General features: G+C 37.9%; 2 protein-coding genes across 4 annotated transcripts in view; one reads left to right on the forward strand and one right to left on the reverse strand.

The window, feature by feature from the left end:
- Positions 1–518: 518 nt before the first annotated feature.
- spag8 (sperm associated antigen 8) overlaps positions 519–16,622 on the forward strand; it is a 36,612-nt gene continuing 20,508 nt past the window's right edge. The window contains exons 1-2 of one of the 3 annotated variants that reach the window (XM_066661626.1): positions 519–831; positions 1,880–1,983. The gene's annotated coding sequence lies outside the window, so the exon portion shown is untranslated. Of the gene's footprint in view, positions 832–1,506; positions 1,639–1,879; positions 1,984–5,003; positions 5,280–16,622 lie in introns of those variants that run through there. The other 2 variants (XM_066661627.1, XM_066661628.1) reach the window with 2 other exon arrangements.
- pmchl (pro-melanin-concentrating hormone, like) lies at positions 10,883–11,437 on the reverse strand. Its single transcript, XM_066661602.1, has one exon. The coding sequence runs from the start codon at positions 11,435–11,437 to the stop codon at positions 11,066–11,068; it is 372 nt and encodes a 123-aa protein (XP_066517699.1). The 3' UTR covers positions 10,883–11,065.

The following is a 16,622-nucleotide window of genomic DNA, read 5'->3' on the forward strand; positions in this document are numbered from 1 at the left end:
AATATAATCAAATTGTCCAGTGTAAAGTGTTCCAGTGTTACTGCTGCAGAAGGTGGCAGGATGGGTAAACACCCTATTAGTATCTTTGATAAAAAACCATAAAGACTACACTGAATTAAAAGAATTCATAGACCAACACTTCAAGAAGATCTATTACTTTCCCAGCTGATGCTTCCAAGTCTGTTATTTCAATATGAGCCAATGCTGAGTTCCCGAAAGGTACATTACATTTCATTCTCTGCTCCAGAAGAAGTGAATATTTGTAAGATTTTATAATAAAACTGTGTAAAATGTCCAAGAGATGAAATGGGCAGTATAAAATTAACACAATTTTTAAATCGTATTAATATATGAATAATATTATAAAGCTACGGAATATGTAGGGTACCACCACAGCGTTTTCTAACAATGTACAGGATTGTCCCAAATTTCAGACATTATCCTTTTCCCGCCTGGTGTGCTGAAAACGCTGACGCTACACTGTAGATACCTATTGTGCTCCACAGAGCCGGCACTGAGCAGCCATGGGCCGCTGGCAGCCGGGCGGAAGCCATTCTGTGCCTGGAACCCCCGCGCATAAATAAACACAGAAGCGTTCATTTTGCGAATTTATAGATTTTCAAATAAAAGCCCAATGTGCTTCCTGAACTTTACAGACTTCTGCTGCTCAGTGGAACATAGAAGGAAGAAAGGCTCCTATTGTGCCCAGGCCGTGGTGCTCGGTTTCAGCCAGGTGCGAACGGGCACCGGGGCATTCTCTACGTTTCAATTCGACAATTTGGCCTGAGGATCTGCGGGAGTTGAGAAGCGCAGCTCTACATTATTTTTAAGGTACTATACGGCTTCCGTTGGGCTAACCGTAAAATCCCAGGATTTTTCCTCCTAATTCTAAAGTGGTCTGTGTTTATATATATATATTTATTTAGTGCAGTCTAATTATCACCCGAAAATTGTGTGATCCATAGGGCTCTTTTGTAATTCGTACTTTCATTAAAATAATGGCTCAAGAATCCTGATGTCCACTGTAAATCACTTAAGTAGAGCAAGACTGAGCATGATTATAGTTAAAGGGGATGAGTTGTCGTTCTTACCTCTGCTTTTAGTGAAATTTATAACGCAAACTAGACTATGGCCCAAAACACTCCCCCTCTCATTGACTAGAACGCCATATCAAGCAAGCTCTCAAGTAACCACTGGGATTTATTAAAGTTATAGCTCCTTTAACTGTTTGTATTGAACCTGTCATGGGTGATATTTAGTTGTGTTAAATATGGCTTTGTACTGTCATGTCAAACTAAGCTGAGGGTTTAGTGCTGCTAGTTTGTTCATTAAACGGTTAAGTGATACATAATATCCTAGCAACATGCTACACAAGATATTGGTTTTGGACAGGATGGACCCACCCACACACAATTTAGAGCAGTTGAAGCAATTTATATTTTGCACAATAAAATCTGAATTGAGATTCTCACATGCTGACCTCCAAGAACAAGCTTCACATATCACCTGAAAGTCATAAATGCAGAGAGCGAGAGAGTGTTTGTGTGGACACAGTGTAAATAACTTCTCAGGGTCACTGGGTCATCCCTGCTATAATCTAAAGTAGTGTTCTGTTAAAAGCCAGGCCTGAAACAGTAGGTGAGAATGAGACACAGAATTTTTCCTCCATGAATCTCAGTGTCTCAAGCACAGTATTTATGTTTGGATTTTCCCAGCTATTAAAAGATAAACATTTACAGTGGAATTCCATCTTTTACTAAAAATTCGTCCATTAAATTGTTGAGATGTAAACAATTTAGAGAATGTCAATTTTACAGAAATATACTGTCTCAGTATACAACATGCTGATAATTATTTATTTATTTATTTATTTTTCTAGTTAAAAAGTATCATTTACAACATTAGATGGATTTTACGCTGGGAACGCTGGGGACATGTCCGCACCACTTCCTGAAATGGCTGATTTTGTTTGCACAACATTTTGTAAGTATAATCATCTTTATCATCTTCTTCTTCTTTTCCACGTAGTCCATTTCAGGGTCATGCTTCACCCTTAGAATACACTGAAGAAATAAACCAGTCTGCATCAGATACATCTCCAACAGTCTGGAACAAAAAGACTCATTCCTTAAGGGGTCCAGAATAGACCAGTCTACCAAAGATGGTCTTAGTTGAGTACTGATTTATTTTCAGTGAATGCCTGTCCCTGAGAGTCACTATAGGGTGGTTTCCCAGACAAGGATTGGACTATATTCTCCTTTCAGTATTTCAATGAAAAATCACGGTTCAAAATGCTGTGTAGTCCAGCATGCGGCTTAATCTCTGTCTGGGAAACTACATCTATATATTCAGAAGTAAGTAGACACTCCTTACAGTTAGTAAGTTCAGCTACGGTAATGTACATCCATTATGGACACAGATGTTCAACAGCTTGTATAATCTCCATGGAAAAATCACAAAAAGAAAATTGACTCTTTGGAACAGCTGCCCATGAGCCTTCATTCATTATGCTCAATGAGAAGTGTCCTCTAGAGAGGTATAAATCCCCATAGCCTGGCACTTTTGAACTGTGGATCTATTTACTGGAGTGATGGAGCTCCATCCAATGTTCTAATGTTCCAACATCTAGTCTAAAAGCTCCTCAGAAGATTAGAAACTGTTAGTGCAGCAGAGGGGGACAAACCGTTTATTAATAAAGACAAACATTAAGAGTAATACTGGATGGGCAGGTGTCCAGAAACCTTTGTCCATATGGTGTAACATCATCTCATCTTGTAGTATTGATTTTGCAAGTTATTTTCTTTTATAACAGCAGGATGGTCATTGATGACTTCCATGTTCATTGATGGTATTGTATTCCATGATTCAACGAGTCACTGGGCGGGGACACCAATGCTTCTGGTATGAGGACATTTCATAATTTATAGCTTCTGTCCTACACATTATAACTGTGGGTGGAGATGGAGATGATGGCTTTTCCCTACTGGTTTTTAATTTACTCTGGTTGGGCTGGGCTAAGCCTATTGACTAAATTGTTTTTCATATGGGGGAGCGGGGGGGGGGGGGGGGGTGTCCATTTCTTGCCAAATTTGCTTTGTAACCAAATACATGAACATAAGCAAATTTTGGCACCCTGCTGATTTCAATTAGAGGCAGCAACTAGATCTGGATATGAGTGGCTAATTCAATTCAATTACGCCTCCTTAACTCTATTTTCCACAAGGTCTCGTATCCCAGTGTCCTGTGTGTCCAAAAGCAGGGTGTATTGATTACATCTTGTCAATAGTAGTCGGTTTCCTCCACTCTTATCCTAATGCACTTAGGGAGAAGGTCCTTGCCTGAATGGCTGCTTGGGTCATACTCTGCAGCAGGCTGGGCTTCTAAATTATTCAGGAGTCCTGACCCAGCCCAGACCTCCATTAATGATGTCACCCAAGTCAGTGGAGCCAGACGCTCTCCCCGGGGAAAGCAGCCTGGAGCCTGGGGCTGTGGGGGTGGAGGGGTGGGTGGCTACACCACTTCAGATAAGGTCCCAGTTTGTTTCAAAGAAGAATGTCAGAAGGAACACAGTTCACAAGAGTGAACTGTACTTAAAAATAAACTGAAAAATAATACCTGGTATCTACATTCATTATCCATTCTATCCACTACACTGACCATACAGGAGCATGTTGTAGTTCTAAAGTTACAGACTGTAGTCCATTGCTCAGCATACGTTCTAATCTCCATTTCACACTGCTCTTCAATGGTTACAACCCCCACTGAACCACCACAGAGCAGGTATGATTTGGGTGGTGGATAATTCTTAGCACTGATGTGGTGGTGGTGTGCTAGTGTGTGTGTTGTGCTGGTATGAGTTGATCAGACGCAGCAGTGCTGCAGGAGTTTTTAAAGCCTTCAGTGTTCTCGCTCAACTGAGAATATCCAGCCAACAGCATCCTGTGTCCTCTAATGAAGGACTAGAGTGGACACTTTAGTTTTCTGCTGCAATATTCATTTAAAAAAAAACGTTACTTTCGGATAAACCATGAAGCCAACAATAACTAAAGTATTAGTTTTTGACATGAACATACAGTTCCAAATATTCCAATATTCCAAGGCTAATTGGTGTAGAACCTAGGTTTAGCACAGTCTTTTACAGATCCAGGCCACTAGGAGTCAGCATAACAGCTGTTTTAAAGCATGAAGAAGAATCACTGCAGAAAATGACTGACTACTCCTTTAAATTTAAGAGTGTAGCAGAGACAGTGGGCTATAATCATTTTAGTCCAATTGGAAAATATCAAAGACTCCAAGACCAGGCAAGTCTTTTCCCTCCTATAGCATAAATGGACATTGATGAGAAGATTACAATGAGCAACTTCAAACTTAATGGAGGTTGGGAATTATGAATAGTTTCTTCAGCTGCTACAGCATGAATTGCTAAAGTGTTCCCAGAGCAATCTAAACTCCATCTGTAGACCTTTTCCCACTGGTCTACATTGCGCTTGCCTCTGGGAACTTAGCTGAGAGAGTATTCCTTGGACATGCCATGGAAAATCAACATACCAGTGCTTTTCTGTAGGTCCAAGAAATGGTGGAAACTGAGCCAAGCACTCTTGCCACTGAACTGTAGGCCTCTGGATAGCTGGAAAGATATTCAGCATTCAGAGTGTTCAAATTATTGGCTTGAGCTCACATCCAGGCTTTTACACTTTCAAAGCCATTGGGAAATCCTGGAACCCTTTTGAGGTATTTATTTTTATGAGTGAGTAATCATGTGTAGAGCGATCCAGGATGGGGAATGCATGTTTGTTTGTTGAAAATCCTAATAACTTTTTTTATATGGATCCCCCAGCTTTCTTTGCATTTAATAGAGAGGCCTGGAGTCTAGTCTGAAGACCATGGCAGCAGTCCCTTAAATGACTTTTAAATCAATGGATTATGAGCATGTAGTCAGCATTACTGACTCAATTCACTGTAATGCCAACACATGATTTTCTTAAGTGGTTTCTTTTGGATTGAAGAAAGATTGAAGACTGTTCAGATAAGTGAAATTCAATCACAGATTTTAAAGCACAATAACATGACATCATTTGCAAGCATATTCTTGTTTGTAATACTGGTTTATGGACTAAAGTGTGCCCACAGCAGTGGTATTTAGAGATGGGATATTTTTACACACTGATATGCTCAGAGGTGTTTCTAGCTTGTTTCCATTCATCCAACTCCTCTTTTGCCCATCTACCAAATCTCATATTCAGCGGGACAATTTCTCCAATAATTAGTATGTATACAAGGTAAGTGTTCTGAATGTATTCAGCCATTTCTATGCTATGATTCATTGAGGTGTGGTTACTTTACAAACATAAAGCAAGCTCCCATCCACTGGTTAGTGCTGTTTTGCTGAAACAATGCAAGTCTCGGTTATGCACCTGAAGAACAATTATAGAACCAGTGCTATAAACTGTTTTGGAAGAATGTTACAAAAAAGGAAATCCTGTTATTTCTAACATTTTGGACCTTAAGTTTAGCTTTGGATTAAGGTGTATGGTTAGGGTTAGGCCTGATTTTTCATGCCAGATAGGTGCTAAAAATTCTCATAGAAATCCTTGAAGGGTAAAATTTATTTTACATTGTACAAACCCTGGTAATAGTCTCATAATAAAACATACACAAATCTTCTGACTGTGTTAATTAACAAATATGATGGCATTTTTGACATAATTGTGGATGTCCTCATTCACCCACATCTAAATTTGCCAGTACCTGTGAATAACTGTGACAGGGGAAACATTAGTTTAGATCTGAAATCATTTTGCAGAAAAATTACTTATTATCTCTGTATATTTTGGCTTCTGGAATATTCAAAGATTTTGCAATTAATGCACATTCACAGTTTTCACTGCTTCTCATGAAACCGGGCCAAGAAAATTTATCTTCATATTTACTGTCAGTGAATAATGTTCAATATTAAAGCATTCTTCGGTTTTGTTTTTACTTCCTGGAAAGCAGGGCATTTGAATTCAAAAAGACAGAAGAATAACACAAGAATAAAATGTTTCCAGATGTCTAATTTTCCCTTTAAACTGTAAAAAAAAAAGGTATAATTACTTTGAAGAATGTAGGGTTGGTGCCAGCGCAATTTGCAAGTGTTTCAAATCCACTGGTCTTTAAGCTATCTGCATATGAAACTTTAGCAGTCCTGTTAATGATTATGTTAAAAAAATCTACTGTTGTATTTTTTTGCTGTTTGCTTTTTGGAAATGAATGGCATTGTGAAAGAAAGTTCATGAATGGTTGCATTTGGAGAATTGTTAGCAGCAGACTGGATCCAGCATGCCCAGTATGCCCAGTTCTCACATTTGTTTTGTGACATTTCTGCCATTTTTTTTTTAAACAATAAAAGCAAATGTTTGTTGGCACAGTTTGACAAATTCCTGAAACATTCTGTGCACTCAAAACTAATATAATCTCAAAAAAATGAAAAATAAATAAAAACCCACACCAATAAATTCGGACACTTTAATGCATTTGCACATGAGCCTAAGGTCACTGTGACCAATACAAAGCAACAGTTAAGAGTATAAATCCCAAACCCCCACTCTACACTCTTTGGAGTGATGGAGCTCCATACAATACCTTTGGGATGAGCTGAAGTAGAGTTTATGATCCAAACTTAATGATTCAACATCAATACCTAACCTCACTAATGCTTTTGTGGCTGTATGCAATTAAATCATCACAGCAATGAAGCAACCTCAAGTGAAAAGCCCTTGTAGAGGCTTTTTCCACAGCAATGGGTGGAAAAATCTCTTTATTGATACTCTTAAAAGAATAGACATTGGGTAGGCAAGTGCCTGCAAGTGTCTGGCTATAGTATATAATAATTTTATTCTTGTTTTTGAATGGTATGAGTGATAACTACCCTAATTCAGTTTTTTAAGTATACTTAAATTGTGATAATTTACTGAAGTTATGCTATTTTGGAACCACTTACTTTGCGTACTAAAGCACTGCTAAAATATAATTTAAATTATATAAGGATGTGATATGATTATATATTTCACAGGTTATATTCCTTAATTTTTCTAATACAATTTAAATGTATTTATATGCTTAATGTAATATGCTTTACATTCCAAGCATTGGAAATTGTGATATGATGTATATTCATATTTTGTGTTACTGCTTTATTTTTATTAGTGAACTTTTTTTCCTAAAATAACATAGATACATAATTATTTCAGCACAATTTAAGTGTACAACAAAAACATCTTTTAATGCTGTCATAATGATTTTTATTAACCAGGTTTAGGATAATTTTCCAGACTATTTTGTGATCAGTAATGTTGTAGTGTGTGAAATTTGCCTTTGACAAGTGCAATGCTACTGTAATTCAATATAGGTGTTTTGCTGATAAAGGAAACACAGCCTGTGATGGTGTTCTTAATATGACACCAGCCAGAGACAGAGAGAGAGATACCCGAGAGGTCAGTTAAGTGGAAAATTCTTTAGGAGACATTAAACAATTCTGTTCCAGATTCTGATTCCAGATTTTATTTCCAAAAAAAGAGAGGCAGGGGGAGCCAATCCTTCAAAGGGCGACACGCACTCACACATTCACACACACCTATGGAAACTTTTGAGTAGTCAATCCAGCTACCAATATGTTTTTGGACTGTTGGAGGAAACCTACGTGGACAAGGGCAGAACACACCAAACACTTCTGTGAGATGTTTTTGCATTAAATTATTGTATCTTGCTCTGACTCACCTGACTGACCTCATGAAGCATGTGTGTAAAAGTACTACTCAAAATGGTTCTGGAGGCAGCACTGCCTTTGAGGTAGAAGGAATATAACTGGTTACTAGCCAGCAGGTGGTGATGAATATAATTGGCTAAAACAAATTGGGCAGGTAAACACCCTTGTGTTCTGCTCTGCTGTCTCTGAGGTGGATTCTGTACAATTACTCTCTTGCACACTAGTAATGACTGCTGACTCTGAAGGAGCTACAGAATGTTATACAATAATGTTGAGCTGCCTCTGAGTAAACAGAGCATTATGGTGTGTCATTCTGCAGCTTCTTCAGAGGCAACAATAAATATATCAAAAAAGTGTGCAAAATGTACTTCTTTAATTTCTGCTTCATAGGCAGCCAGATGTTACTGGGTAACACTCCTCAGAGGCGCTGAGTCACGTTATCCTCAATTCAAGCACAAGTAAATACTGAGATTTTTGCAGCACATTTGCACACTTATTCTTTGAAATTCATTTCTGACAGTAAGAGTAGCCAAACAAGAGTTTCTAGGTGGAGTTCAAAACTAGGACCCTTCAGGTGTGTCGTACTGACCAAGGTGCTGCCCTGAATCCAAGTTAACGTAAGGCAATTTTTCCCACATCAGAGCGTTTGTAGTATTTCATCGATCATGAAATTCCCGAATGAGGTAAAGAGTGATCAAGTGAGTTCAAATGAATTTGAAGAATGAAATAAAATTTAACGTGGATTACAGAAATCCTGTAAATTACAGCACTATCGTATTCTTGATGATTTACCACTGACGTGTGCTGAATCTCAACTAGGATGAATTGTGTGTGGAAATTGTTCATCATTTTAGGAGCTGAAGATGAAGCTGGTCGAGGCCACGTCATTGCTGTTTTTCAGTTGTGTCTCTGCCCCATGGATTTCCTGTCTGTGTTTGTATCAAGAGCTTTGTCAGCTGTGCTGATTAAGAGCCTCCTACAGATTGAGCAAATCAATAACAGATAGGCTGCCCAACGCAATGATGGGACTCCAAAGAGAGTGCTCTTCTCATGCTGACAGAAAACAGCAATGCTCAGCAGGCCCTCCTGTGCAATCAGTGAAGAGACACCTGTATGAACAGGGAAAACTAACGTGTGTGCATCTGTTACTCTATATTTGAAGCAATAGAGATGAGCTAGATTTCATTTTGGGAAAAAATCTTTGTCAAAACGGACCAGAAATAGCAAATACAGATCAGTGCAAAATTGAAACCCCACTGTTAACTTCTTCCACTCAGCTTTGCCCATTTTCATCCAAATGTTCAGTCCTTCCACATTTGCATTTGCTCTTGACAGAGAGAGGGGAAAAAGCTCTTCATCACGACATAGAGATAAGCATCAGCCGCATCTCACAACGGTGGACATTTTAATTAATGTGCTCCAGACAAGCAGGAGGTTAATTCCCCTATCAACAGATCTGCGCCATGTGAAGGTCACAGAATTAAAATGCGAATTAGAGCTTGAAAATGAGGTGCAGAAAAAGCTGAATCTGCTTTCCAAAGCCCCTTTCCTGTGTGCCTAACTCTTTCTTTCTCTAACTTTTCCTCTGTTTTCATATAAAACATGCCCACACCTAGACGTTTATGTGTTATTAGCAGAGCCGATCATCTGAGGTACATTATGTGTCTTCCACTCTGCGGTTTAACCACTAACCAGAGAGCAGACAATGGATACAGAGATTAAAAGGGTCACAAATCCACTGAGCATGCAAGAGGGTCATAGGAGAGAGTAATGTGAGGAGAAGAAATTGTACAGGCGTGTGTGTGTGTTGGGCTGTAATCACAGCCATAAGGTTCAAGCTGTGAGTTGTTTGGCAAGAGGGGGAGGGATAAGCTGGAGCAGTCAGAAAGCAGCATAGATTCCTGGCAATGCCTGGAAATATTAGTCAGAAGACCACAGACAGTAGTTAATTTTCTTAAACAGCAGTGTGCATTGAACTAGTTCTGCAGAAGGAGACTTCATATATGTTCACCATTTTGTCATTCACTCAAAAAATACCTAAACCCGACCTGTAAATAGATTTGAATTTGAAGCAAAGACGTTGGCAGTTGAACAATATAGTGACACTTTTTTTTTTAAGTTCTTTAAAGGGGATGTCTACAATTGTGGAGAAATGCTATTCTCTCTGGTTTGTTTACGTTCATAAGCTCCGCATCTTTTAAGGTGGAACAGTATATTTAATGGAAGAAAAACGACGGTTGTTTTCACATAATATATTATATATATTTATTATAGATTTAAATCATGAACATTGTCGTTAACTCTCATGCAAGAAAACCCATAAAAGGAAGACATTTAATTTTTAAAGGATTCTTTTGTTTTCTACCTCTCAGATATTTATCCTGAAAAATAGCCCTGTATCCTCTAGTTTTAAAAAAATCTGTTACAAATTTAGCTCTTGGATCTCCTTTTCTTTTAGGGCTTAAGTGAATCACCATTAAATGGCACATAGATGATTCTGGGGAACTAATGTTCTCGCTGCTAAACAAACTCCTGTTTGTTTTCATTCAGAAGTTCCACGTATTTTAATGTGGAATGGTATGTTTGAGTAGAAAACCGACTGTTTATACGTGGCTGAAGTTCAGCTTGTCTGTTTTTGTTCACTGTTTGAATTTCCACAGAAACTGATTTGTAAACCAGGCTTTATAGTTTTGTAGCACTTTCAGTATGTGTTTAGTTTTATGCTGTTAGCGTGCTACAGAATTGGTAGTCAGTTCCAATTTAAGGAATCTGCAAAAGCAAAAATAAATTAGTATTACTCACCTATGGAGCAGAAATAGAGCAACATCCTCAACACTTTACTTGCTTTTCAACATTCCAAGGTCTCTCCAACTTTTAAACACCTTCAGATTCCATTTCTCATTCTTCAGCCTGAAAAAGCCTGAGCAGTTGTGAGCTCAGACCATTTTTCTTTTCCCCATTTACCAACCCAGTGCTGCGTACAAAACAGGAGCTATGTTCAACATGCAATCTGAATGGAGAGCTATCAAATGATAAGAAAACATTCTCTGAGTTTTATAAAAAGGAGTTTTTAGATTAATAATAGAGCAGTGAAAAATGAATGTATAAAAAACAAGAAATCACTTCAGTATATATCATGTATATCATTTAATTATCATATTGTTTAATTACATTTGATTCAGGTAAGTGGCATATACATTTTTTTCAGTGTTACACAGGATCAGAAGCATTATGATTAGGACAACAGTCCTAACAATGTAGCATTGATCAGCAGTCCTCCTTTCATCTCTTCAGACTTGTCCCTGGATTCCTCCGTAGGAACTACACCTCCCAGCATGGCCTGTACACTCTTCCCACCATGCACCTCATGGTGTCTCTTCTGATGATGGAGTTGGGGCTGAGATCCTGGCTGATGTCTCTGCGCTCGGGGGTCAGGATTCTTTCAGCTAGGCTCAGTTGTGGGATGCTCCTGTCCAGAGCCTTCAGGCTTCTCAGCAGGTTGGAGTCTCCCACCACGATGATCCTGGAGCCAACAGGCCCAGAACTCAGGGCATTCTCCACCAGTCCTTCTCCAAGAGTCTCTGGCTCAAGGTCCAGCTCCTCTGCGTTGATCATTGGCAGTGCCACAGATCTTAGGTGGCACCGAGACAAAAAGGCGATGGTGAAAAATATGGCAAAGATGGAGAGCTTCATTCTGGAAGTCTTGCTCTTGGCTTTGGCTGTTCTTCTGCTTTCTGATGGTTACACCAGCTGCTTTACAACGATGGTTCCCTTTCTGCTTATATACCTGAAAGCCTACAAGATGACACGTTAGCCTACAATGAGATGATTCATGCCTTGCCTGGTTTAGTGTTTTAAAGATAAAAGCAAAAGCTCTTCAAGGTTTGATGACATACCAAACAGTGCTGAAGTGTTTTGTTTGCTGGCAAGTTAATTAAGTTCAGCTATAACAAGACAACAACTCCACAGATAAACAGTGGGGTATCTCAGACTAGAAGCTGTATGACTCCATGTAATCCCCAAATCCTTCGTCTTAAAGAAACAATATGGAGGATTACAGGCCTGATATCAAGGTCACTATCAACAAACTCTTTATCGGCTTATTTCTAATTAGACTGGACAAAGTACCTCAAGAATATTTCATGGAAACTGGAGGACCATCAGTAGACAAATAATAAAGTCGTGTTACTTTAGTTAGGGAACATAATTGTACCATTTTCTATAATTTTTGTAGATTTTTAAATAATATCAATTTCATAAGCAGCATTCAATCTGCAGGACTTTATTTTGCACTGTTCTATAATGAAATCTTACAAATAATCATTTCTCCTTCTAGAGAAAAGAATGTAATGTACAATTTATGGAACACAACTGGTTCCTAAAGCACTGTTGTACCTTTTTAAAGGTACATTTACACAGTTTGTCTTTTTAGAAATTATAATGTACCTCAACTGCACTTTTTTGTGTGTGTGAGAACATCATAATTTTATGAGGAATTACAACTACAATAAAATACTTTGCCAGTGATTAGTTCAAATGTTTCCACCTTGTGTTTAGGTACATAATGTGTTATTCATTTGGAAGAAATAACTATCAAATATCTTCATAACAGACAAACATGATTTGAAGAAAGACAAGCAATGGACCAAAAGAGCATGAATCCAAAATACAATATTTATGGCCAAAGGCCGGTTGCTTCCCAAGAAATATGGAGTATTTAGATTCGTTTTTGTACTTTCGTGGTCTGTGACGCATATTCAAGGCAAAAATGGCCTAAAGTCAGAGCACTCAATCAACAAGGCTTTCAGGGCAGGCAAAACCTATTAAAAGTTTACTTTCACATTTCCTTTTTAAGTAGAGATGGAGAGAGCACGACCCAGAGTGTATGACAGTTTCAGAGAACAGGAGAAAAAAAGCAGAAGCTCAAAATTTGTTATTTCAAAGCATCACACAAATATGTTCTAAGTATATGCAACTTGTTCTTGAAATGTTGGAAACATTTACCAAACTCCTTTTAAGCCACCCTCAGCTAGGTTCTTCTTACTATTTGGTAATTTGAGCAGCTACAGAATCAAAAGTAAAGCTACTGAAAGTTTGCCTTTGAGGGTAGGACCACAGTGACAATTTTTCGTGATGGTGAATTTCCAGTTACAGTTGGACCAGCAAAGTGACCAAACTGCATTAAAGGTGATTGGCAAGGGTTGAGGTATTTTACATAGTGGGATATATAAAATGCAGGATCTCCCACAGTTGTTGAGACAGTAAATGTATTATGTTATGGGTACAATGCTGTTTTTTTGCATTGGAAAAATAGATAACACAGACTTTTTAATGCTTAAAGTAAATATATGATTAAGTGCCAAAATTTTATTGGGAGTTATCTGAGGCATATATTGATCATTACTTTGTGTCCAGCTTATGTTAACTTTATAAAAATGTCACTAATATTCAGTCAGGTTACTACATCTATTCTGGTTTTACTGAGATGCCATAATGAGAAAATTACTTAGCACACTTTTTGATAGTCTACCTAAGAACAAAATCACCCTGCCTTATTATTTGCACCTTGTTAAAACATATGCTAAAGTGCAAAGGCATTGGCCTAAAATGTTCCACTAAACCAGCAACAATGACGCTGCTCTCCAATTAAAAGGAAAAGCTTCAGTGATTTTGCTATTATTGACTTTAGAAGTCCAAGCATAGTCCAAGCATAAATGACTGTTGCTAGCAGCTGAAAGGAACATGAGAAAGATTTCTGGAAGCAATCAAAGCCATACTGTATTTCACAGAAATATCTACAATATGAAAAATAATTGGAAGCGAAACCATAATTGAACAGGAAGAGCGAGGTCCTATTCTTTTGTGTGAAGTGAGTGGGACTTCTCCAGTTGCTTAAACAGAAGATGAAAAGGGAGAGTAGATTTTTCAGCCATAAAACTAAAATGGCTTCCTCCTGTTGGCCATTTTATCAGCTCTCCACCATCCATATAAGTGCATTTTGTACTTCTAGAATTATAGCGTAATCCATCTGTACGGCTGCTAAATTTTCTAGCCCCTTTCACCCTGTTGTTAAGTGGTCTGGACCACCAGAGAACAGGTATTATTTGGGTGTTGGGTATTATTCTAAGCACTGCATTGACAGTGATGTGATGGTGGTGTTTTAATGTGTAAACATCTGAACGGCATAGACACAGCATTGCTGCTGGCGTTAATTTTCTTTCTCAGTGTTTGACTGAGGTGAGCTTGAAACCAACTTAATCTCACCATTTGCATTTCCACAGATAGTTTGTCTAAACTGCTGAGAGAGAGAGAGAGAGAATATGAATTGATTTTAGGTTGTGACTACAGGAACAAAGTGCCAAAGTTTAGAAAGCCTTGTTTGATTGCCAGTATACCACACTGGCCATTGCCAACCTCAAAATAAGCAATCCAAAGGCATGTTTAGATATATAAAGTGTAGCAAATAATCTATATATATAACAATTTGTAACAAAATATTATTTTATGTCATATTTTAAAGTTATAGGCATGTACTATAAAATACAACTAACTGCATTTTGTAATTCTGGCCTTAACCTTAGGAAGAGTGGTCATTTCTATAGGGACAGCATTAATATCTCTCTTTTGTGGGTATTTGAGAAGGGAAGGGTGTCATAAAACAACCTGAGGCCTGTACACATTAAATTTTTAATTTACATATAAATGTTAGCTTTTTTTTTTTTTTTTTTAAATATTACACATATAAATGTTAGCTACAGTTCCTACAATTCATTTTAGCAGCTCTAGCAGTTTAGTAGTACAGCTGGCAATATTCACCAGTCAGCATCCTCAGATTTAAACCAACACAGATCTAAAATATTTAGGAATAAATTAATCATTTCCAAAACATTCCAAAAATCAAAGCCTGAATTCACTGTGCGACAAGAACTACATTGCAATTCTTGCCATAAGTAATCTATATGTGATTTAAGATGCATGCGCAGAAATGCATAGGATATGGAAATGTGTAACATGTTTTGCTTATATCCACTGTCATGTGATCACACCTTCCTCCTTGTCACATGTATTGATTTACATTCCAGGTGTATCTTGTCTGAGTTTTCGATATAATTCCTGTGTCTGTGTTCCCTGGTTGTTGGCCATTTGTTGTTCTTCTGTCTGTTCATTGTGTTTCAAGTCCCAGGTGTTCTCAGTGTGTATTTTGTTTCTTTCTTTGGTCTGCTTTTGATGCTTCTGCCCCAGTTCCCAGGTCTTTGTATAGGTTCTGTGTTTAGCTTCCTAATTAGTTCCTATAATAAAATCTCCTGCACTTACCTCTGTCCCTACTCTTCGTTCCTTGAACAGATGATTTTATCCAGTGTGATTTACAAAAGTGCTTTGTTTTCAGTCAGAGTCTGTATTGCAGTTAGTACAAATAGTTTACAATCGTAAATACCTTTAAACACTACACTAATGCCACAGTCCTATTACTGTATGGGCATTGAATAGAAAAAATATGTTTGACATTGTTTGGCACTGACATTGAACAACATCAGCCAACTCCCTGGAAATACAGCTGCTACACTGCAGCAAATATGAAAACAATTTGAAGGAGCTTAGAGTAGCAGGTGATTTCTGATATCAAATATTTTTTCTCTGTTTTTTTTATCCAAAGTAGCAGTAATATCACCTAACTGAATTGACATGATCAGTGCATTACACGTTGAACCATTAAGAAACATTTTAAGAGTGTATCTGAGCAGAAAACACAAGGCAGCAGGAAAACATGATCTTATGTACGTTCCTTTGAGAGCTACTGGAATAATGTTCTTCTTTGTTATAATGTGCTTGTCATGATGTATGCATCTTGTCATAATGGCCAATGTAGGCAGAACTACACCATAATTAAAAAAAAATAATAATAAAAAGTGAAATGAAGCTCACGCTGTGTATTATCAACTTATTCATATTTTTATCTTAATATTTTATTAGTGTTACCTAGGTAACATAAAATTACATTTCAGTTTTATTCAAGTCCATTGCTACATTTATATACTTGTGTTGGATGGTATGGGCAGGTTTAAGTGCTGACCTAGTGTGTGTGTCCAGTCTTGTTTTGGATACTGTAGTCACAACAGTGCACCGTGTGTTTAGACGTACGCGTGGCTTGAGTGTGATTTTCGTGCAGGTGTCTGAAGGCAGATTTTGGAGCATATTGGAGGGCAGCTGTTGGCCATATGCTCGTAATGGAGCTGTTTCTACAACCATAAACTGGGAATGGGACAGTTCAGGAATTCAAACCATGCTCACTTCTGCACGATCCAGCAGCTAGACTATGCATATGTGGAATGGAAAGACCAGAGACAAAAACACAATTTAAGATTTCTTTTTCTCTTTTTTTGCTGAGCATACATACTGTATATTCACTCATGGTGTGCTCAGTGTTAGTTTTAGTTCTGCAATAATAAAGTGTAATACATATTTCTCTGCATAATATTTGTTCATCAGGGGTCAGGACCTCAATAGGACCAGTAATTAGTAGGTATTATTGTTGTGTGGATTGTGTTCCACACTACAGTGACACGAACATAATAGCGACATGTCGGTTTGTTGAACTAAATTGAGTGATTCACACACACACACAAGTGTTGCTGGAGTTTATAATGGTGACATATTATAGCACTTTTCCATGATTTAGGAGTTTCCTTGGATTTTAATGAAATGTCTGTGACATGCTTTGGTTAAAATAACATAAGTGTCAAGCATCACACAATTATTCTCACAGCCCCAATCCTAGCCAAGTTCAGAATAACCGCTTTCAGCACCTGTTCAGCTGAATGATGAGTTTGATTTTCATCATTTGTATGTTTCTCCCAGATATCTCTGCTCTTGTCTCTCA

Source organism: Hoplias malabaricus, chromosome 2 (genome assembly GCF_029633855.1).
Source record: "Hoplias malabaricus isolate fHopMal1 chromosome 2, fHopMal1.hap1, whole genome shotgun sequence".
Classification (NCBI taxonomy): domain Eukaryota; kingdom Metazoa; phylum Chordata; class Actinopteri; order Characiformes; family Erythrinidae; genus Hoplias; species Hoplias malabaricus.